The sequence below is a fragment of the Thunnus maccoyii genome, chromosome 11, assembly GCF_910596095.1.
Source record: "Thunnus maccoyii chromosome 11, fThuMac1.1, whole genome shotgun sequence".
NCBI lineage: Eukaryota > Metazoa > Chordata > Actinopteri > Scombriformes > Scombridae > Thunnus > Thunnus maccoyii.
The window spans coordinates 13,353,216-13,376,431 of record NC_056543.1 but is presented as its reverse complement, the minus strand read 5'-3'; the positions used below and the strand labels follow the sequence as shown (position 1 = coordinate 13,376,431).

At 39.0% G+C, this 23,216-nt stretch overlaps 1 protein-coding gene across 7 annotated transcripts in view; it reads left to right on the top strand.

The window, feature by feature from the left end:
* Positions 1-15,529, top strand: part of epha3 (eph receptor A3) — a 102,390-nt gene extending 86,861 nt beyond the window's left edge. For 6 of the 7 annotated variants that reach the window (XM_042425905.1, XM_042425899.1, XM_042425898.1 and 3 more), the window contains 2 exons: positions 6,004-6,159; positions 13,118-15,529. In XM_042425905.1, coding sequence (XP_042281839.1) covers positions 6,004-6,159; positions 13,118-13,223 — 262 coding nt within the window. In that variant the 3' untranslated portion in view covers positions 13,224-15,529. Of the gene's footprint in view, positions 1-6,003; positions 6,160-11,498; positions 11,617-13,117 lie in introns of all 7 variants that reach the window. The other variant, XM_042425900.1, reaches the window with a different exon arrangement.
* The last annotated feature ends 7,687 nt before the right edge of the window (positions 15,530-23,216 follow it).

Sequence of the window (23,216 nt, the reverse complement as noted above, 5' to 3'; positions counted from 1 at the left end):
TGTGGTTTCCATGTATCTGACAGACACCTGCCACCAGACAATCCAATACCAGAGGTAGCACAGCATTATGGGTTATTGCAGGTCATAGCACTTTGCTTATTGGCGATCACAAAGCATTGGGACAATAATGGCAGTTGTAGCTTATGAAGCACTGTTATTCATTATCAATGTAATGGACAATACAAAAGACAAAGGCTGTATGCCTTTGTCTAAATAATTTTTTTCTAAATTATTTTCAAATTTTCTAAATAATTTTTATCCTTTCCCATCTAATATCATATTCATCTTTATTTGTCCTTTTGTTTTAATGTTATCTCTCCTTTGTGGAGACCACCATTCTCTCAAGGGACTCTGTGGAATCAGGGCAGCCCATGTACAGTTGTCAATTCTGGGCGGGAAGGGGGCTAAGCACGGGGTCTGCAGCCGGCTGTGGTATTATGGAGACGTCAGAGCTCATAACATTGACTAATGATTTCTTAAGAAAGTGAAAATAGGTCCCTTGGAGTTTGCATGTAATTTTCCTGATTGGCTTTTAACACTGGGTGAGCACAGGCTGGCCGACAGAGGAGTGTGTGGTGATTTATGAGAACTGTGTGTGTGTGTGTGTGTGTGTGTGTGTGTGTGTGTGTGTGTGTGTGTGTGTGTGTGTGTGTGTGTGTGTGTGTGCGGTGGCAGTTGCACAGCGGGAGCAGCTGTACTCAACTCCACACACCTCGTTTGTCGCAGGGCTGTCCTGGCTGGTTAATGGAGCACCCCCTCCTCCACAAGCTCAGACCACAGTCTAGGACCAGAGTAGAGCATCTGGAGGCTTCAGGGGTGGGACCTGGTCAGAGTTTACCGTCTCTGTATATATGGATGGAGAGGGGCTGGGGTCAGTGGGCCAAGGTTGGCTGTCAGAGACTAATTATAGGCCATTGAGAGCCCAATCAAGGTTAGAGGCCACTATCTATCAGACAGGCTTTACAGGGTGTCTAAAATATATGAGATCACAGGTTATAATGGCTCCACAGAATAATGTGTTTGCATTTAACAAAGCACAGGAATGGCTGCAGCCAAAGGGCTAGAATACAATTACTACTTCTGTGCAAGGGTCAGTGATGTACTGCTACAGATGTAGTTGGATATGGCTTTTTACATAATAAACATTTCCCCCAAGCCTTGCAAGGCAAAATTTATAATGACAAGCCTCTATGAACATGTAACTACAAATCAAATCTATAATATTACTCCTCTGTGATTCATTTTCAAACAGCCTCTATCTAGAGAATAAGGGTCTTTGCTTCATGTTCAATTGTTGAGCTGGAAATGGGGTTGGAGATGAGACAAGAGCTAATCCATTTCCTGGTGAAAGAAGTGGGACTGGAGCTGTGGCCATGGCTGCAGATGGAATTGAGCTGAGATCTATGTTGGTGTGGATCTTGGTCTGTAGGATAAGGTGGTTGGGAATGTGGGAAAATTGGTGAAAGGAAACCAGTTGACATTTTGGGAAATATGTGTAGTTACTTACTTGCCTCTTCCTGGAATCTTGAATCATTGTGAAGCTGACGGGAAGTTCCTGTGTTCGGCCAAGAAATAAACCCACCCCCACACCCCAACACCCCCTTAAAACCACAATGTGTCTGTTTCCAGTCTTTGTGCTAAGCTAAGCTAGCCAACTGTTGGTGTTAGCGTCATATATACCGTGCAGACATGAGAGTGGTATTTATTTTCTCATCTAACTCTCAGCAAAAAAGTGAATAAGCATATCACTCAACATGTCCAATTAATCATTTAAGGGAAGAATGAAGATATATGGGCAAAGATATAAGGAAACTATGAAAAGGCAAACAATAGGGCAACACCATCCGTCAGCTGAGTAAGTCAAAATGTTAAGTGCTAGAGGGCTGAATGGGGGTACAGTGCACAAAAGATAGGGGACGGCAGATTTATTAATGCTGATGTTTTGGGTATTAACCAATTTGAACATTTTCAAGTCAACACATCTCTTAAACACCCACTTAAACTCTATACTGAAACTCTGGCATGTAATATAAATCAAGAGTTCAAAGTAAGAATCATGCATGCATGAGTGGAATCAAATCAAAATGTCACACTTGAAGCAATTTAGGTTAATAGCTTCCCTCAGACCACCTGAGTAGTATTGATTAAAACTACATCACATCCATCATATCCAACAGAGGCAAGGGATGCCAAATAGCTGCTTAATTTAAACGACCAATACCGGTCTTATATGTCGGTCTAACCTCTCCGTGGGACACCCTGGGAATTGCTCCAGTAACACAGTGAAAGGTGAATTCCTCTCACACTGTCCTGCCCACATGTATCTGTTCAAGCTCTTCTCCTCATCCACCTCTCCTCTACTCCCTTGAGAGCTCTAAAAACAAGAGACTACACAGCCCTGGTTATTTGGAGGTCAAAAGAATGAAAGATAGAGCAAGAGAGGGGAAGGGAAATGAAAACTAGAAGGGGGGTATACTTTATTCTCTCTCCGGCCTATATATACTTCCTTCTGTTGAGCGGGTGTTTTCTGTGCTCCTATGGTGTTAAGTCCACGAGGGGGTTTTGAAACTCCCTCTGCCGTCAGACAGATGCTTTCTTTTGCTCTTTATTTTCCCCTTCATCGCATTCTTCTGTTTCTCTGTTTTCTCACCAATCATCATGTCTCTTGTGTTGCCGTGAGATGTTGCTGAAAATGTAACAACAAAGGAAACAAAGAAAATGATAAGGGAGGGGAAACAAGGTCATTTACAGTTTACCTCCTGGAGGAGAAAGAGGAGAGGGGAAAAGAAAGCAGATGATATAGGGGGAAAGGAGATCAGAGGAGAAAAAAAAGGAAAAGTGGTACATGAGCAAATACAAGGAAAGGAGAGAATCAATAATCTTGTAAAAAAATCTGAACACTAACAGCCCAAAAGTGAAAATACAAAACATATATGTACTGTATATATCTCAGTGTTTATCCCAGCTGGATTTGCAGCAAATGCATATTGGAAAAAAGTCATTTTTTTGGCACTTTCATAAAAAAAGATGAGACTGTTCTCTCAGGGAGATTCAGACACTTCCTTATTTCCCCCTCATGCAAACCGCCCCCACCCTCTATCCCTCAATCCCCTCTTTTTCCTACACACCAGTCTCTCCAGGGGGTCCTGAGGGCCCCTCAGCCTTTTGACAGGCCTCTGATCTGGCAGGAAAAGACTCAATCATTGTAACAACACCCACTCCACCACCTCAAATGCACCCCTGCCCCAACTCTCCTTTTTCTTCCCTTTTTCCTGTCTCTGTTTGAGATGTCAACTCACTCTCCTTCTTTCTTTATACCTCTTTGTTGGCGTCAGTGTTGCTTGATCACAGCTTGATGATTTTCTGTAATACAGGTTATTAGATTATAAATCAAAAGACATTGAATTAACATGTAGCAAAGGGTGCAGAGAATGTTTCTTCTTTAACAATACAATATGCATCCGACTTTCAGATAAAATATAAAATGAAGGATCGTAATATTTTTTCATGTTTCATTCAGAAATAAGCTGTTGATCAAGTAGAAACTGAAATTATGCTAAAATAAAGTAAATATAATTGAAAATGTAATAATATAAAAAACTTTACATGGTATTGTGTTCCAAAAAGAAACACAGTAACTACCTCCAGCATTTCGAAGCAGAGTATGCTCTTTATGAGAGGTAAGAGATGGCTACTAATAAATTTCATCCCAAAACAGTTAACAAAGTGCACAGGATTTATCAAATTTACAACTCCAAACACATTTCTTTGAGTTCTAATGCCACTTCTGATGCCACAAAATGCCACTTTGCAGAATATTTTAAATTAATTTTGTAGCACAAGAAAATTAATTTGAATTCTTGAGAACTTTAATAGCTTTTTTTTTTTCATCTGTCTTATGATTCACACCTTCCTAATTCCATGAACCCTGAATAATATTTCCCAGACTCTCACGCACATAAGCACACACAATGGCTCCAAACCTCACTGCCAGTCCAAATCAGTTAGGCAGAGGTGGACTTCCTGTTATTATAATTAGTTTATTTACAAGGCTATGAATAGTATTCCCTGAGGGAGAACTACTCTTTTTTCTATCCTGTCCTGCCCTATTCGCAAAGGCTCTATTCCACTGTGTGTGTGTGTGTGTGTATGTGTGTGCTTGTCTTGATGCAGGTGCCTTTGTCTGATGTGCAAGACAGGTGTAGAGTGTGATAAAAAAGAGCGCACCAGTTGCAACCCATTTTTGATTGCCATTCACAGATTTAGCAATAAACACACAAACTGCTGTTACTAATCCTTCTTTGGTTTTCACTGTTCATTGTGTTTTGAGACTCAGTTTGACTTCATGTGGTTTGACCTGGTTTCCCATTTCCTGCCTTGATGTAATCAAGTTTCACACAGCAGAGGGGAGTCATATTTATATAAAGCACAGCAACAGTAGTGACATCAGAGATTAGACATTAATTAGGAAAATAGCTTTCTGTCATTTTAGTCTCTCCCTCCACTCTCAAGCTGTAATACTCCTCTCCCTCGCTCTCTGTACTGTATGTCATTCTACCTCTCTCGTTAACCCCCCACCCCCACCTTCAACAACTATCAGTCACAGCTAGTCAGAACAGTGCCTGCAGCCTTTCCTTCACCCTCTACTGTTGACTGAGCACTCTAAAGCCCAATGCAGTTCATTTAATTTGATTTAATGCAATTGAAACCATCAAGTGTAATCAAATCTAATGTTGCATTTTTCTGCATGGTACATGTACTGCAGGAAACAGTAATGACATTAGACAGAAACCGATGCCGCTTTTGTTAGCAATCTTGTTCTTGAATATGTTAAATATATTATGGAAATAATTTTTGTGGCGGTTTGATTTCCCCCATGTATTCAAATCACAAAGGCATTGCGCAGGTTTACTGGAAGCCTATGCAACAGACACATAAGAGGCCATAAGACTCTTGTGAGTGTGTGAGTGTGTAAGTGTGTGCACATGTGTATGGCTCCCTGATGAGGGATCAGATCAAGTGGTCTGGTTTATATTAAGTACTGCAGGTATCCAAGCACAATATAAAAATGGAAAAAATAAACACAAATTCCACTAATTGAGAGAAGACAAATTGCTGAAACAATATTTTATCAATGCCACATTTTAGCCAGTAGGCCTGCACGTACTATGTGAATATGTTAATCATGGTTACACTGAAAATCTGAAAGTATAAAATGAATTAAGATATAACTTTTTGTCAGCCACCTATGTGATAAAGGTTATGGACAAACCAGTCAAGCACAGTTTGTATGTCAAGAGAAGTACTCTTCTCTCAGCAACATACAAGATAACAGATGCACCCTTTGCTTTGTTTTTTTTGGGGTGGGGGTGGAGGTAGAGGACGTCCTCTCAGGTGTACAGGTGTAACTGTTTTCTGTTGATTACTGACCACATGATGTGGAAGGCTTTATGCTGAAACGTGTCAGCAGATTTGTCAGCCTTTTGAATGTGAATATATGCATCTGAAAGACTGATACATCAGGTGATTCTGTTTGCTGTTCTCTGATTTCGTTCTAGATAATATAAACTGCTTGCGTAACACCAGCCCCATCCTAGTGTCTACCTGTAGGCTCTGAATTCCCTACAGGAGAACTTTGTTATCGTCACTCCCTGTTTTTCTCTGTGCTGACTCTGTGTACTCTTGAGGGGAGTGACAAGATCAGAGCCAGACGCTGCATATATCAACTCAACACACATACTCTGTATTCACATACTTACCCCTTGCAAGAGAGGTGGCTTACTGAAAAGCAGTTGGTAGCTACAGTACAGTAGCAATTAAATGTATAGTATGGAGACGGATGTTTAAATAGACCAAGCTGTGGTGTGAGTGTCAGCTAAGGATCTGGTTGGCAATAGTGTCTTTGCATTCTTGAAACTATGCAACTACCCACTTTTATTAATATGTAAGTGTTCATGGTTATTACTTGTCCATTCATGTTCTCCCTCCACTCTCTCCTCTCAGGCCAGCCAACTTGTTGTTGGACAGGAGCAGTTCAGAGGTTCCCTCAGTGGGGACGATGGGTGACTGGATGGATGGAATGAGGACCTTGCCTTGCAAGGAGGCCTTCTCCGGGGTCAGCTACAGCTCCTGTGACACCCTGGCCAAGACTTCCACAGAGTAAGACAGCCACACACACACTCACAGATACACACACATAGATACACACACTAGCTACTCTGCCTATTCATGTCAGCAGTGTTTACAGGGCCCCAGTACTGTGGCAAGGCCTTACTGGGAATTTGTTGAGGCTCTTGATGAAGAACACACACACACACTCTCCCCCTTGTTCTTTAGAAGTTAAGAAATCTACAGAGCCATTACTAAAGGTGTCCAGATGAGACTCATGGTAACTCATAATGACAGGCCTTTAGCCACGGTCTCAATGTTGCAAGTACGACCACTGAGGGAGAAGATGAGGCCATGAAAAGAAGAGATAAATAGAGAAACAGAAAGCGAGAGTGAGGGATAAAAGATAAACTACTGAGGGATGGAATGAGAGGGGGAATTTGAAAAGTTTGAAAAAAAGCAGAGAAGGGGGCCTTTCAGAGACCAAATGAAGACATGGTTGTCAAATAGGTATGTACAGGGGTTAAATTTGTCCAGGGCTGTCCGGGGCTCAGTCCCGGCACATAGGCCTATGCTCTTATGTCATTCATCAGGGGATGTTTAACTTAGCACATCTTCAACATTGTATATATTTTTACACTTTTCTCGGTCTTAATAATTCAAACAATGACTAAAAGACATTTTCTTCGTTGCTCTGTATATATCCACACATATACATACACACATGTATGTACACATTTACATACAAAATAAAACAAAACAAACATGCATAATGTTGAGGTGCATCAAGCCAGTGAACTGAGGAAAAACAGCTAAACATTGCTCAGTTCACATGCGGCAGACTGTTCCATTTACTGAGAATATCCATTAATAAACCGGATATTAGATTTTGTATTCAAATTAAAAATGGTATTGTATAAACAAAAATACATATTCAAAACATAATATAATGTCTATATGTTGTTTTTTTATTTAATCGTGGTAATTATGGTGTTCTTCTCTTATGTAATATAATGTGTGAGTATTTTTGCTTTTGTTATGAAAGGATGATTAAAATTTCCATGATTGCAACACCCTAAACATAACAGTTGAATTACAGTTTTGGTTAAATATTAAAGTCAACATTGACTTCAAGCACAAGACGGGATATAAGTGATATAATTCACACATAGCCCACATAAATGGGAAAAAATGTTGACAGTTAATAGAATCCAGCAATTATGGTTCCCCTCAAATTATTTGTGTATAAATGTTTTGGGTTGTATACAATGTATATGTTGGGTGTACACAATTTGTATGAGGACATTTTTGGTAGGTTTGGTTATATTAGAGGCAGAGAATATGCCATAGCATACTATATGGTTTCATGAGTCAATGTCACTAGATAAAGGAGAGTACCAGAGACACAGATTATATGCCTGGATCTACTGATAGGATCCTCAGGCTGACAAAGGTTTTGAGAAAGTGGATCAGGTATTTTAGGCTCAGTCTTGAGAGAGCTGCTACTAGGGACAATTAAGGACAGCTGACTTCTTTAATATTTACTTGTTATTATTAAAAACTTCCTTTCTCTCTCTCCCCCTCTCTCCCTGCCTCTCTATCTTTCTCCCTCACACTGTTGGCCTGCTGCTAGTTAATTGATGTGGTATGTGACCGGGTAAATAATTGGACATTTCTAATCATTGTGATCAAAGCAGCCATTTACTGTGGTGATGGCAGCAGTGGGGGCAGTTGGGGAGTGGCGGCCAGTGCTGGAGCCAGCTCCTGTCAGTAACTTCCAAAACCATTAACAGTGTGAGAGTTTTAATATATTAGAAACCAATGTGCAATTTCTTATTATTTTCTCTAGCATTGTTCCCCTTTCAGTTTCACATTACTGATCTACAGGTTACGTTATCTTTTGATGAATAATGAATATGAATGAATGAATGAATATGTTGAATCAATAAAGAAGTTCTCTTCAGTCCCCATGTTACAAAACAAAAATAGAAGACAGGTCTAGTTTTACACTTGTACGCTTGAACTCTGCGGCACATATGCACGACTTATGGTGCAGACTCACAAACTCTGGCGAAGACGCATCTGGACCACTAAACACTCCGGCTGTTGGTGATGTGGTGGGTGACGTACTACGAGTTGGGTGGTGCTTGGTTTTGCCTCGTCCATTTTCAACATGACAGCCAGGTCATAAACTTTCTCATTACAGCTAAACAGTACACTAAAATATGTTTCTGAAAACATTTGAGGAGAGAATTGCAGTAACAGAATCTTGATTCATATTTGATCAGCACTGCTTAGTTTGACAGTTTGATCTGAGTTTTGTGAGCCAGGTGCTTTGCGCTGGACAGACTCATTTGCATAAAGTAAGAGTAATCTTCAGAGTAGAAGATTATGCATTACATTTACTCCATTACATGTATTGCAGAATACTCTTTACTCTTTTTTGAGTACATTTGCTATAAAATAAATGTACTTCTACTCTGTTACATTGGGCTACATTTCTTGCTATTTTTACTGATACATTTAGCTATAAATAATTTTTATATTCAGCTGAGCTCACACACACAACAGTGATTGTATCGATATCTAGATTGTATCACACTGTATTATGCCGCATAACAGCTTTCGGATATTGCCACTGCACTTTCTGACCCAAACAACTGATCTGCAGCATAATGCAGTGCACGGTTTGCATAGAAAAATGAAAGCCCTACGGTTGAAAAAATGTAGGGCCAAAGGAATGGGCCATCTAATGGACAGTACATTGCTTAGCCTCTGTGCTGGAAGGCTGTTCCTGCCTGCTTCTCCAAACTGGGGGTGTGCCGACCCCCATCTACTGCAGGTACACTGACTATGAATAAGTACCTCCTACAACCCCACTTCAAAAAATCCAAACTATCCCAACAATATATGTGCACATATATGTGCACTTCACATGTGTTATTACTTGTTGAGGATGTGTTGTAATACATTCATGTATTATGGTTTCAAAAGATGTATTTTTTGAAAATAAGTGAAAAAGAGTTAGCCAATTACTGACAAGATAGTTTGGAAGATATACATTTATGTAATAAATTGTATCTAATGAAGTTACTCACTACTTGAGTAGTTTTGTATGAGATACTTTTCTACTTTTACCCAAGTAGTTATTTTTTTTCTGAGTACTTTTACTTCTACTTGAGTAAATATTATTATAAAGTAACTATGCTTTTACTTGAGTACCGTTTTTGTTTACTCTACACACCGCTAGTAATCTTGCACTTGCAGAAATCATATGGGCCTACATATTTCCTGAAGCTAGATGCTGAATTGGGTCATTGCAGTATTAATCCACTGAAGGCTGAGGCTATGGCATCCAAGGCTAGCTCAGCTACAAGGCTAGCAGTCTTATGGCTGAGACTATGCATTGCTCAGTATAGATTGCTCTATTGATTCATACAGTCTTAATCTAGTCCTTGATATTCAGCACAAGGCTTGGCAGTGCTCTGACCTCTGAGGAACAGCAATCATACTTGGCTGCAGTGTGCTGACTCATCTGCCGGAGTAATTGAAGTCTTTTTTCGCGGCGGGATAGGATGGACTGACTGGGAAATACCGCATCATTTGAAGTATTTTCTTCATCTGGACAAAGTGCATGCAAAGTTCATGTCAGGTAGAAAGTGACACACTTGACCTAATCTGCTGGACAAATGAAGTAAAATGAAGAAATACTTTACAGTACATCCTATCGTCTTGACAAATACTGTATTTAAAGTGAGCCAAAGCTTGGTGAGTTCAGTAACAGTCTAGTTTTCAGTTAAGTTTTCTATTGCACAAGCTTTGTGCTCATTCAACCCTTCCAAGGACACTGAACTGACACAGCAACGAATGAGATGATTACCACTGTTCAAGGATGGTCCTGTCTGCTCTTTGATATTGAAAGGGTTCCTGTCCACATGTCAAGTGGAGTAAAGGTTTAATGCTTTAATGCTATTTGGCTTAGAGACAGCAGTCTATAATAATGATACAAAAAGAAAACAACATTGAGTTAAAGCAGCAATCCATATAAATGATAAACAAGAACACAGGTTAATGTCGACTCCACTGTTGTCATTGTCACCAAAACAACCAGAAAAGGCAGCAAAAGACAAGAAGCCAGAAACCATGGGACACCATGTCACATCCACAGCTAGTAACCGGCCAAATCACATTTTGTTTAAAATGTGATTTGTACTTACTGCATAAAGTGCTTGAGATTTGTTGGCTTTATTCATGAAAAGCTGTTTAACATCAATGTAAACTGTTCTGAAACACCCTGCAAAGAGGTTTTGTTCTGGGGTGATGAGAATTGCTGACTCAACTCTGCAGAAGGAAACTTTAGACTTTTTTTTTTCTGTTTATGTTCTTGAAGTTGGCTGCCTATCTCTGGTTCTGATTTGTAATCATACCTCCTGTGTTTCATGTTTAAATTTGTAGATTGTGGTATTCTTTTTGCATCACTGTGTGGCTGCCCTGACATTTAAAAGAACAGGCCTATCTGATTAAGATGAGAAAAAAGCTCATTTAAGCACATTCCTACTCTTGTCACAAGGAGAGCATGGATATTCAAAAGCACATAACAAACTTTTTTGATTCATACAAAAGATGACACACAGATGCATTAACTCTCAATGCAACAACATTAAGGCACAAAGGAGATTAATTAGTATGTTTTGGTGTTTTAAATGTACAATTACAATGAAGCATTTGATTTCCACAATGTTCCATCATCAAAACCTGTCTGTCTAACTACCCACAAAATCTTAAAGTGGGAACATTTGCCATGATCCCATGACATATTGGGATTAAGGTTATCTTACCTGCACACGACTTTAAATTCATCTTATATTGTGTTTCAATTTAAAACTGTTGTGAGTTGATGCTGTGGTGTGTCTTATTTTGTTTGCTTCTCAATTGTCACTGCACCCTTGGACAGCCACAAGAGCCTCACAAGTAGGAGGGCCAGAAGGCCCCTTTACCCTGTTGGCCCTGCTCCATAGATCGAGAAACCAGGATAGATGTCTTGCATAAGTCTTCCAAAGATTAATGGTTATATCCAAGAACAGTTAGTTCTTTTTGCTAAAAGGATTGTCCACAAGTGACCACTAAATATGTGTTTTTCTGTATATTTTGTTAAAAAATGTTACCATGTCCAAAACACATGAATTACTGTCCAGTGTACTGAAAGCTGAGTATCTTACTTTCCTGGATGTAACATACAGTAGATGTTTACTGTACATTGTATACTAAATGATACATGTTTCAGACTTATCCTTTACAACTAAAATGTGTTAAATATCATCCAAGACATAGCACATATTGATGGCATCCAGTTTAATGTCTTAACATCGCTGGGCATGGCTGTTTCTCAGTAGAGTGGTTCTGACGGAGGTCCACGTCACACCGGCCACTTGCCCAGAATGGGAGCCGTCCATGGGGATCACCACTCTCTAACGCCCTGCTCCTGTCCGCCTCCTCGGGCTCTGGATGGTGGGTGGTGGAACGAGGCTAAGGCCCCGCTTGGGAGCAGTAATTGAACTCCAGAACCACTGATGGGCCTTCACTTGACTGACTTTTAAAGGGATAGTTAGTAATGACTCTATAGCTATGTTTCCATCTCACTGTAAGCTGTAACTACAAACAAAAGTAAAAGATACTTTGAATGGCCAATTTAAAAGCAAATGAGGACTGATGTTCAAAGTAGGGTGACAAAGTATTTTTACCTATCAAAATATTACTTAATTAATTATACTGAGAGTTAAATGTTTACTGTAAGCTGATTATTTTACATAATAATTTTCATTGTTAGCGTTTGGATGGAAACCAAGCTATTGTGTCTGTATAGCATACTCTTTTGGTTTTATTTACCAGAAACTTTATGGAAATTCACATGGAGTTGTACAGTTTACATTCAGTGCTGTATGTAGATACCAAATAAAACTGATTTAAGTTAACTATCCCTTTATATTGTAGCACAGAGTGAATTAATGTCTGTCTCGGTGTGTGCTGTTTTGGCTGCTTTTGCAAACTAAATGCTCTGCTTCCGTAATAAATACGTTTTGTTATAACGTTTTTAATGACACTAAAATGTCTCAATGGCTGAACGTGTTTGTTATAGTAATACCATCACTCGGACTGCAACTCCGCTGCTTCTACTAATACAATACCTTTGTTATAATAACTGAGCAAAAGAGATTTGTCTTAACATGTGACTATTTCCTCTTGTGTACTGTCATATCAGCAACTCTGTGTGTTGATTTGTGCATACTATGTATTTTAGTGTTGTTGGTAGTGTTTGTTTAAGAAATGGCTTAATGTTTTACCTAAGATGACTAACTACTGTGTGTATTTGATTTGTACAATGCATAACACCCGTGACACTAAAGCTGTAGCTCTAAATGGGCTAGTTTTCCTGAACAGATGGTCTTTTCTTACACTTGAATGCATGCACAGTAACAAATATTTTAGTTTTAGGTTAACAGATCCATCTGAATCCATGTTATATCTTACACATGTACCAGTGCTGCTCCTTCCCACACACTCCTACCTGCCTGTAAAATACAGTCCAATGCAATGCAGGAAACTAGGTCTTTTTTATGCCACTGTGGCTCTTGCATGCCATTGTTTCCTCCACTGACAGGGTCAGTGGAGGTAGCTGTCAGTGTAACCCCCACAGGCCCATCTCCCTGTTTGTTAGTGATGGAGAGTGGAAGCAACAGTCCCTCCCCTATATCCCGTACAGAGATGTGGCAGCTCAGTAGCCTTCTGGGAAATGCAGTCCTTTGTTAATGGCAGCTGCACGGGAAAGTGAAGGGAGCAGCGCTGGAGGCATGTCATTAAATGTCACATGGGTGTCACATCTTTCATCACTAACGTACACTTTCTCCCAATCTTTCCCTCTGTCTCTCTCCCTGATTGTATCTCGTATTTGACCTCTCCCACCCTCTCTCTCTCTCTCTCTCTCTATCTCTCTCTCTCCTTCACACACCAGGGATTTGAAAAAGGTTGGAGTGACTATCGTTGGACCGCAGAAGAAGATCGTGAGCAGCCTCAAAGCCCTTGAATCCCACACCAAGAATGGCCCAGTACCTGTTTAAAAAAATGAAATCCACAAATGAAAACCACCAGAGACCTGTCTGTCGGTCTGTGTTAACAGATTGTGGGAGCTAATCGCACTCTAACACAGTGACTGTGTATCCAAACTATAATGGAAGTAAATGGAGGAATAATAGGGAATTAATCAAACGAGGGCTTTCATTGTTCCGTTGAAAGACAATATCAAGTCCTGACAAAGAAATGGGAAGAGTCCAGTGCAGCTAGACTCTTGAACCCTCCGTCCTTCCATGCCCAAGTTGAGATGCCTTACAGACAATAAGGGGGTGGGGGTGGTGGGAGTAGAGAGAGCAGAGGGGAGCCAAGGAGGTCCAAGAAACCTGGTCAGGGATACAAACTTGGACTGGACTGGGATACAGGGCAAGAATTGGACAAACATAAGGCAAATATAAAGCTGCAGCTCTCCAAGATTGGCAAAGCTGGATAGCAGAGCCGTCCCTTTACAGCCAGTTGGGGACGGGCATGCTCACAGTCTCCTCCCACCACACCTGATCAGCAGCCTGCGGAGAAAGGCAGCGGAATGGCTGAGGTACCCTGTGTGAAAGGTCATGGCAGACAGCAGCAGCTGACCCCCATGTGGACCCTTCCTGGACTAATGAAGTCTTGAGGCGTGAAATTCTGTTGTAACTACCTACATTTACTGTTTCTTTCCATGAGAGAACGAGCTGGTATAACTATACGGACACACCTAGACAATAACTCTGTAAGATCTAACCTATAGCATTTGCATTCAGTAGACATGTCACATAAAAGCAATAATTATAAATAATCCATTAAATAGTTGCATTGTATGGAAGCCATGAGTCTGTCACATATACTATGTATTGAACGCTGTGCTTTGGAGGTACAGGGGCCATAACACACTTCACACAGAGAATTTTCCATATGGTGACATATATGTTCAATGTGCTTATGAGCAGATATTGTACAGTTATAGTGCTGTTCCCTCAACCCAATGCCCTTTGTGTGAAATCTCAGGATGTATACGTTCTTTGTTCTTTTTTCTCTAACAAGGGGAAACAGATCAAGTAAATGGAGCAGAACCAGGAATTGAGGGTGCAAGTTACAAGAGATGAGAGCAGGAAGAGAGAAATTGATAAGAGTTAAAGAGATGAAGCAGTATTATTCAAAACTCTTCTTCAGACATTCTTGTCGTATTACAGAAGTGTTTTAAACTAGAAATGTGTTTGTACTTGAGTTTCTTTTTCAGGGAAGACAAGTTAACATCAATAACCATAAACAACTATACTCTACTCAGTAAGTTGAGAACACTGCACCTTTGAGGGTGTTATAAACCTATGGTCCCCTTGCTTTGGTCTGAATCCATAACTTATTAACAAAAGCCAGATGAGATCTGTCATTTTCGTCTTTGTTCAGAAATTATCTCTAAAAAAAGAAAGGACTTTGTTTTTATTGTAAAATTTGCTCTTAATCCATAAATTCTGGTGTGTTTAATGCAAAAAGTAGAGTGCCTCATGTATTTGGGTTGGATCATGTTGGGATCACCATGCAAAAAGCTCCAGTTTTGGTTTGGTTTCATCAAAGTCTAATTTCTGTGTTCTCATATGGACACACGGTTTATTGTCACTGCCCTAAACTAGCAAGGTATGAAAATCCCCTAAGAGAGATGCAACACTTCTAATAAATGATTGCTTTCTGATCGTACAGTACTAGTCAAAAGTTTGGACACAGTTGAATGACAAAGGGAGTCCAAACTTTTGGGTACTTTATATCCAGGATGGGATTTCCTGAAGGCACCTTAGAATTTAGATGATACAATGCAATACATAAAGATGCTGGTCTCCTTCTTTGACGTCACCCAGCCAGTCCCTCAGTGCTACACATAACCAATGTTTGTGAATTGGCACTTTGGTACTTTGTGCTGCTGGATGAGGAATATTCAACTACGAGGGTTCTATCTTTAAGCTTGTCCCAAATGCTTAGTATACGATATTTGAGCACTTTGCTTTGAATGGGAATGTTATTGCCTTGGCTATAGACTAAACTTATCTAATGGACAGTGGTGATTTTGGTGCTTTTGGGAAACCCAGCCCTGTTCATTGTGTCAGTCAGTCCTCTGTTACTTGGTCTACCTGTGGATGCTGCTGTTGCTGCTATGTGGTCTAATTAGCATGTACATAATGTAAACCATCGTAATGATAGCAACTAGCCCTACAGATCCCACTATATGTACATGGCCATCCCTCTTTGTACAAATTTTTGTATGTATAAAAGAATAAATAAAAATTGTGCAACATTTTTAATTAAAAAAGAGACAAAAATCATCTGTATTATATTTTATCTTATTTTGAATTATATTTGTCAGCTTTGTTTGTTTTTATTTTCTACAATAAAAAAAAAGGCAATTGTGATTACGTTATTATTTATTTGTTAACATTATACAGCGCAATGTTGATGTCTTTTTTGTAGCATACAGTAAATTATGTGTCAGTGTTATCTGTGTTTTGGTTTTTGACTTACTTTATAAACCTGGGACATCTGAGAGAGCAATACTGTTATGCACCCCCATATCCAGTTCCCTCATTTTTTTGTCTCAAGACTGACCCGTGTGTCTGTGTGAGAGTTTATGTGTTCAAATGTAGATGGCCTTGTCTACTAATGTAAAATGATTTGTAGTGGAAACATTTATATTTTTATAATAAATATTGGCAAAATATTTTCCAAAAAATGGATGATGATAGAATTGTTCCTGTGTTTTTATTTTATCATGTGATTGTCTTTTACAAAATTTACAAAACCACAGAGAGCGAATGTATTTTCTGAACATATAATTGAGAACTTGAATAGCGTCTGTTCCGTTAAGCTCTGTAACTCCTTATACCCAGTTTAACAGGCATCCGCTATAGTGGAAAAACTTGCAAGATTTCACTACCCTGTCATATTAACAAGGATAAAACAATTCTATTAGCATTCAACAGCTAAACCTCTAATGAGGATTTGCCTGAGGTGTGCCTGTGCCTGAAATGCATGGCAGTTGTAGATACTGTGTATTAAAGCCTATTAAAAACCCATGACTTATTTTAATGGATGATTACATTCTGTAAACTAACTTCAATATGGAGACTGTCCTCACCAACCATATATTTAAAAGATATTTCCATATGTAACAAGATGCCATCTGTTTACTTTAAATTCCATAGATCACTGTTTTGTCACCTTTTCCCTTTAAAGCTAGTAATCTTATCTGATATAAAGTACAGACAAGTGTTTCAAATTCACTGATTCAACATGAATGTTTTAAGAATTTGCAAATAAAATATAGAGTAAAAATCACACAGAACATATGGATGCTTATATTAGATTTAATATATATATATATATATATATATATATATATATATATATATATATATATATATATATATATATATATATATATATATATATATATATATATATATATATATATCTGAGGTACACATACATTTAAAGCCAAGTAAAGAAAGATCAGAATTTATTCTGTCTTTTAAGTCAGTGTGTAAAAAACATGAAGTATTACAAGACAGAAATTAAAACAGAGAAACACATTGAGTGTGTATACCATATAATATAAATACAAATATTACATTTAACTCACTTTACCTTACTAGCTTGACTGTGTGTTTGACATCTAGACAACTGAACCTTTATTTTAAGGGAACTCTCTAGAAAAACAAGCCCAAATTTTCTTTTAGGCAGACATGGCAACCCTGGTCAGAAACACGAGGAGATGAATGTTGGTGCATTTCAGTCAATTTGACGTTCTGTCCCATCTAATGGTTATGAGGTGTGGCTTCTAAAGATTTCACAGAAGAGGTCTTGGAGAATCCTCCCATTATGAAAATGACCATATAAAAGTCCATTCTTCGATTGTTTTATTTAAAATCAAGGCATAATTCAATTTTCTTTTTAAAAAAATAAGTAGTGATTATGCATTTTCAAACATGAAAATGAAAACAGAGAACAACACTTTCATAGAGTTTGCCTCTTCGTTCTTTGATGTCCAGAATAGTACTTCACATTTCCCTCTGTGTAACAAGTGTTTTATTTGCTTAAACTTAACCATATTTTAATAATAGTTTATTTGCCATAACTGAATGATTTTATTGTTTTTTTATCATATCATATGCATAGGTGCTATGTGCACCCATTGCGGAAATAAGTAACTTTTCAAATACTGCTATTGAACATTTAAAAGAATTATCATTTACCATAATCCAGGGTTTTGTAGAATCATTCAGTATTAACCTTCTGTCTGGTGACGGGATTGTCACATTTCATGCACCTGTCTATACCGGACCCCTTTGTCCACAACTCCTTCCACATCTGGTAACCAGCTCCCAACCACCTCAGCCTCTGTTTCTAATCCCTTCCACCCTGCTGTCTCCTCCTTGTTTCCCCAGCCACATCTAATAAAGCATTTTGTTTCCGATCTTCCGTTGTTAAAGTACTTTTGTTGTGTGATTTCAATATGGAAGATCTTCCTTTCTTTTTCTTTTTTTTTTGCTGACAGGGAGGAGATGAGAAAGAGTGATGGTCACTCTGCTCAATGTTGAAAGGCTGACACTATCCAGATGTTCCCAGGCAGATGTGCACAGAGAGAAAACAGGACATTGCCCTCCCCACGTCAGGAAACAATGAACACACTATGCTTGACAACGTCACCAATTTGGTCTTGTTTTTATCTACAAAACCTCCATGGTACTCAAACCACCGGGGTGATGAGAAAGACAAAGGCGGGGCGGAAGTGGGGGAGGTAGAGAGAGTGAAAGCTGAGATATGAAGCCATGGAAAGGAGGATAGAAGGCAGGTATGCTCAAAGTCCAATGCCTGTGTCAGTTCTGTCCAAGTAGATGAGAACTTTGCGAACAATGGCATATGATAATGCAGTAATGCAGGAGAAGATTAACCAGCACCATTCATCATCTTGCTTGGCAGCGCGCTGTTGAAATGTGCTCCCTTAGCTACTGCAGATACAGAAAGCACGGTTCCACTTGGAGAGTAATGATAATGAGAAAACAAAGTCATGATGTGTAAAATTCATTTCCCACTTTGAACAGGGGTAATATGTAATCATCAAAAATATAGTTCCGCAATAAGACATTGTTCCTTTTCCCAGACCTTTGACAAACCACCACTGTTTCTATATGGGTTTGGATTTCATAGAATCATAAAAGTATTACAACCAGGTTTTGAACTTGAATTTTATTTGAGTAACTAATGTACCCTCTTCATGGGCCAAACCATCTCCTTAACACAAGCCAAAGCAAGGAAATACAGTAAAACAAAGACACATGCTTGTTATTCAGGCAGATGAATGAAAAACAAACATAACTGTTGATCTGCAAACAGTGTTATGCTGACTTGAGGCCATTTTCTTCTCTCTAACCTTTTATTTTTAAGTTGTTTGTCAACCATTCACTCCATCATGGTTGAGGAAGCATAGTTTGTGCATTAGAATTTTGCCTTATACATGTTCTTGATTTTTGGACAGCAAGAAATATTGTCCTCATTAGCTACCAGCTAATGTATCCAATTCTAGACAAAGACACGTTTCATCTTCTACTGTACTGTATGTATTTTATGAAGCGTGTTTTGTTGTTTAGATACAGCTGATGGAAATGCACCTGATTTTTATTTATTTATTATTTATTTTTTAAGAAAGAGCAGGACCACAACCCATATCCTATCCCCCCTGTGTGGAGATGTCTCCTCCTTTTGAAGCCTGCTACATGGCCTCATCCCTCTATCGCTCCACTCTTCCCTCTCGGTTCCTGTTAAAAACTGGCCTCAAGCTGTGTGCAGCTGCTTTGCAGGGCCTGACGCAATGTTACAAACTCATAGTGCCCCGTTCAGCTACCCCTGCGGCCCGCTGTGAGGATGTCATCCTTCTAAGCTGACTTCCTGGGTTCAAAGTTCACTGATAAAGGACCAGGATGTCATGTGTTAATTATCTTTGTTGCACACCATGTTTATCTGTCTGCAGAAATTGATTGTGGAAGCATTGAGGCTTTGCCTCTCCAGTGTTGTACTAAATGTGCAAGCACACACACAAAGCAAGGCAGTGCTGACACAAAGAGAATCTTATATGTACACATGTTCACCGGAAGGGTGCTCCTTGCAGTGTAAGCAGAAAGCTGTCACAATATTGTCTCCAACCACACACATGTACATGTGCACACAGGCACGAAGATAGATAGATTCTAGTTGTTGGCTTTGTACTGTTTGTGCTCTCTATGGAACCTAAACACAGACAGACTCTTCAATCATTTTATTACCAAAGTAACTTGAAGTGTTATCATCACAGCACACACACATACAGGTCCCACGGCTGCAGTGCTAACACCACCTCTGTCACTTTAACAAATGGTGGTACCAGAAAGAAATGTGAAAATATCATCACAGTCAAAGACTCTTTATCAGTGGTGATATGATGGGGAGACAACTAACAGAATGTTTGTCTTTTTAAGTGGAAAATACAGGTATGGCTGCAGTTTGATAAAACAAGATCCCAGGTAAAATCTTTCTCACTGAGCTGTTTCAAGGTGTTTTGTCCAGAGAAAGCTTCTGGCTACTTTATTCAACAAGATAATGTAAGCTCAAAAGTTTCTATGTTGAAATTAAAAGGTTCTGGGATAATAAAAAATCCTTTCATGGAGGTTTGCAAGTGTGTCAGAGTATTTACTGATCTAGTTGGAGTAGAAATGTCAACCTTAGAGAATATTTCCTCACAGCAGGACTGTCTTTTCATGATGAGAACACACAAATCAGACCCGAAAACCTTTTTTAAATCTGGGGGACTAAGTACAGCAATAAGACCATGATCAGACTCAACTACAGGAAGTTAAGAATACTTACAGATAAGAAATAATAAAACATATAGAGCCATAAAACTTTCCAAATGTTCCACAGTGAGACTGGTAGTTGACTTATCTCCCTCAGTGATTTATGACTTTTTAAAATTTCTGATCCAAATCCACACAGTTGCTCATTGTTTGCATTGTTGAGTCAAACAGTATAGTTTACACCCACCAAAGTGCTAGAAATGTCGGAGTAGCCAGTGACCTTCCATTGCCTCCATAATAAATGAAAAGGACTTTTACTCACAGAACCTCTGTGGCCAATTTGCTTGAGACACATTTAAATGCACAAAAAAACAAATTTGGGTAACTGATGTGGTTTAATAAAGCAGTTTCACCCACATTACAGTATTTCTGGCCAGTGTCTAAAACCTTGTCATTACATTATCAATTGCCACAACCTCTCACAGTAAGAAACGTATTCTGGACCTCAGCCCAGCACCCTATAGATGAAGATCAAAGTGAATGTAATGATACCCGAAGAGGCAGTGCTATTACCACTCTGTCTGTTAATGTTAATGGCTGAAGCGAGGCTGTAGAGCTGCTGGTCCTGCATGCTGTTGACACCAATGTCCAGACCAGAGAGAATTGATTTTCCATGAAAGCTGAGTGATGTGGAGGGACTGCTGGGTCTCTGATGTCAGCACTCTGTCATCTCTCTCTCTTTCTCTCTCTCTCTCTCTCTCTCTCTTTCTCTCTACATCATCTCTGTCACTCTCTGCCCTCCTTTCTCTCTAGTCTTTTCATCGTCCATCTCCTATTCTTCCTCAGTTAATTTTCAGTCTTTTCTTCTCTCTTCACCTCTCTGCTCTCTATCCTTAATTTACAGCTCCTGCTCTTCTTCTGTCTCACCTTGTCTCATGTCCTCACCTCTCTCCTTTGCAATTTTTCTGTCTTTTAGTCAATTCTGCTTTATTAGCATTACGTATTGATAATATTCATTAGGGGTCAAATTATAAACATTAACCGCTTATTAGTACTAATTAAAACATAAGCGAATTGGCATCCCTTGCTCTCCTTCTCCCTCCATCTCTGTGTCTCCTTCTATAGCAGCAGGCAGGATGATTACATGATCACAATCCTAAATAAGAGCCCGATTTCCACTGCTGTCACACTCTTTGCATCATGCCCATGAATTAATTTCATACAGCTGAGCTCTTTATTTTGAGACAAAATAGCCTTTTGTTTACCATGTATCCAGCTCTTATGCATTTCTGCCAAAGGAGGAGAGAATTAGAGGTACATTTTGGGAGTTAGAGCATCTGCAGGCTTGCTTCTAGTTTGTCTCTTGCATTCTTTAGGCTTATTGTCTGTGTACTGATACACACATGCTAATCGCAATGGGAAACATTTACATTCATTTTTGGACAGTCTGAAATTTCAGTCTTTGGGAATTTGTAGCCATTTCAGGTTTCTTGATAAACAGATGGTCGCAGAAAATTTCGACGACTGATTTATATTTGTTTGATGTAAATTATTGTGCTAAACCTATAAATTTCATAGCTCTGACATGCATAAATATGTTTGCATAATCAATTTGGTGATCAGTGCAAAAAATGCGTTGTAAATTTCGATAATGCCATAAAAATTCCATTAGAAAATTAGTTCCCATCAGTATATATGCAATAATGTAGAGTTAAATTAATGACCAATCCAGCTATTATTGAATATCAGCATTAAACCTTTTTTCTTTTTTTTTTGGAGCTATTGTGCAACATACATGTACTGTAAATAAGCCCTCACTTTATGCAAACTCAGTGTGGCCTCCTGAAAAACTTAAGTAGCACTCAGTATTTTCTACTTGTGTTGTGTTTAACACTCAGTGACCTAGTTCTTAACCTTTACATACTGTTTAGGTCAACTTTGACCCATTTTGACATTTGAAAGCAATAAAACACCCTGAATTACACTTTTTAAGCCTGAAATTTTATGACTTTTCCTAAAGTGGCCCAGAATATACAAAATTGGAAACAAAACCCATTTATTTTCGTGCAGCTGGTATAAATTTTTGCACATAGAGGGTGTTTCAAGTCAAAATTGACCCGTATTTATTTAAAGAGATTTTAAAGTCACCAGAGGGGGTCAGATCAAGGTAAAGGGTGGTTACGGGGAATCTGGAAACAGGGGAACTACAGATTGACATTTCTGTGCATTTTTGTCCTTGGGCCAGTAGGAACAGAGTTCCTTGACATGATCACAAGAACTGCCCAAGTTCCCATTATTGCTATATTTCCCAGGGTTCCCCACCCACGTGGGCTCCTGTAGACCTTTGAGGTATTATGGGGGAGTCTTGAAACAATGAAAGAGTAAAACTGTGTGTATCATTATATATGCTGTACATACAGTGGGGACATAGGGTCACGAGGTGCCTTGACTTGACTTGTCACAGCATTTGCACCTGCAAAAAAGCCTATACAAAGTAACAAATCAAATCCATCAATTCCCAGGCAACCAACGTAGTGATTGCCCAACATAATCCCCCACATGGTGGAGGGCAGCTTTCATAGGACAAGTACCACCTGAGCCCCTATTTCACTGATTTGGTGGATCTGTTATTCCATGATAAAAAAAGGGCACAGTGAGTTGAAGAAAAAGTATTAGAAGAGGAGGACAACATGGAGGAAAGGCCCTTGTGACTTTTTTCATGCAAAAGCAACACCACCTTCCCCACACGCAAGCCACACCAGACACAACAGCACAGTGGTCTGAATCTTGCTCTGATCAGTCTGCAGTCCCAAAGTTTATTGCCATTTGAAATTTACAAACCAGTTTGTTGTTTTCTTTAATGATTAATACAATCAATGCATAGTTGATGGTGTGGAAGTGACAGATGGTTTATGGACAGTGCTGATTGTTACAATGAAACCTACCATTCAAATATTTTATTGCATCCTTTACTCTCAATAAAATGAATAATGACTGTTATGTTCTCTTATATAGATAACATAAGATCATAATATAGTGTGATTAAAAACGCATTTTCTCTATTAATGAATAGTGTCGAACCTAAAGAAAACATCCTCTGCTCTCTGAAATACTGTTAATTTTGTCAACTATGAACAGTATTTAACTCTATTTCATTTTATTTGCTGTATCTCACTAAAATGTCCTGCTGGA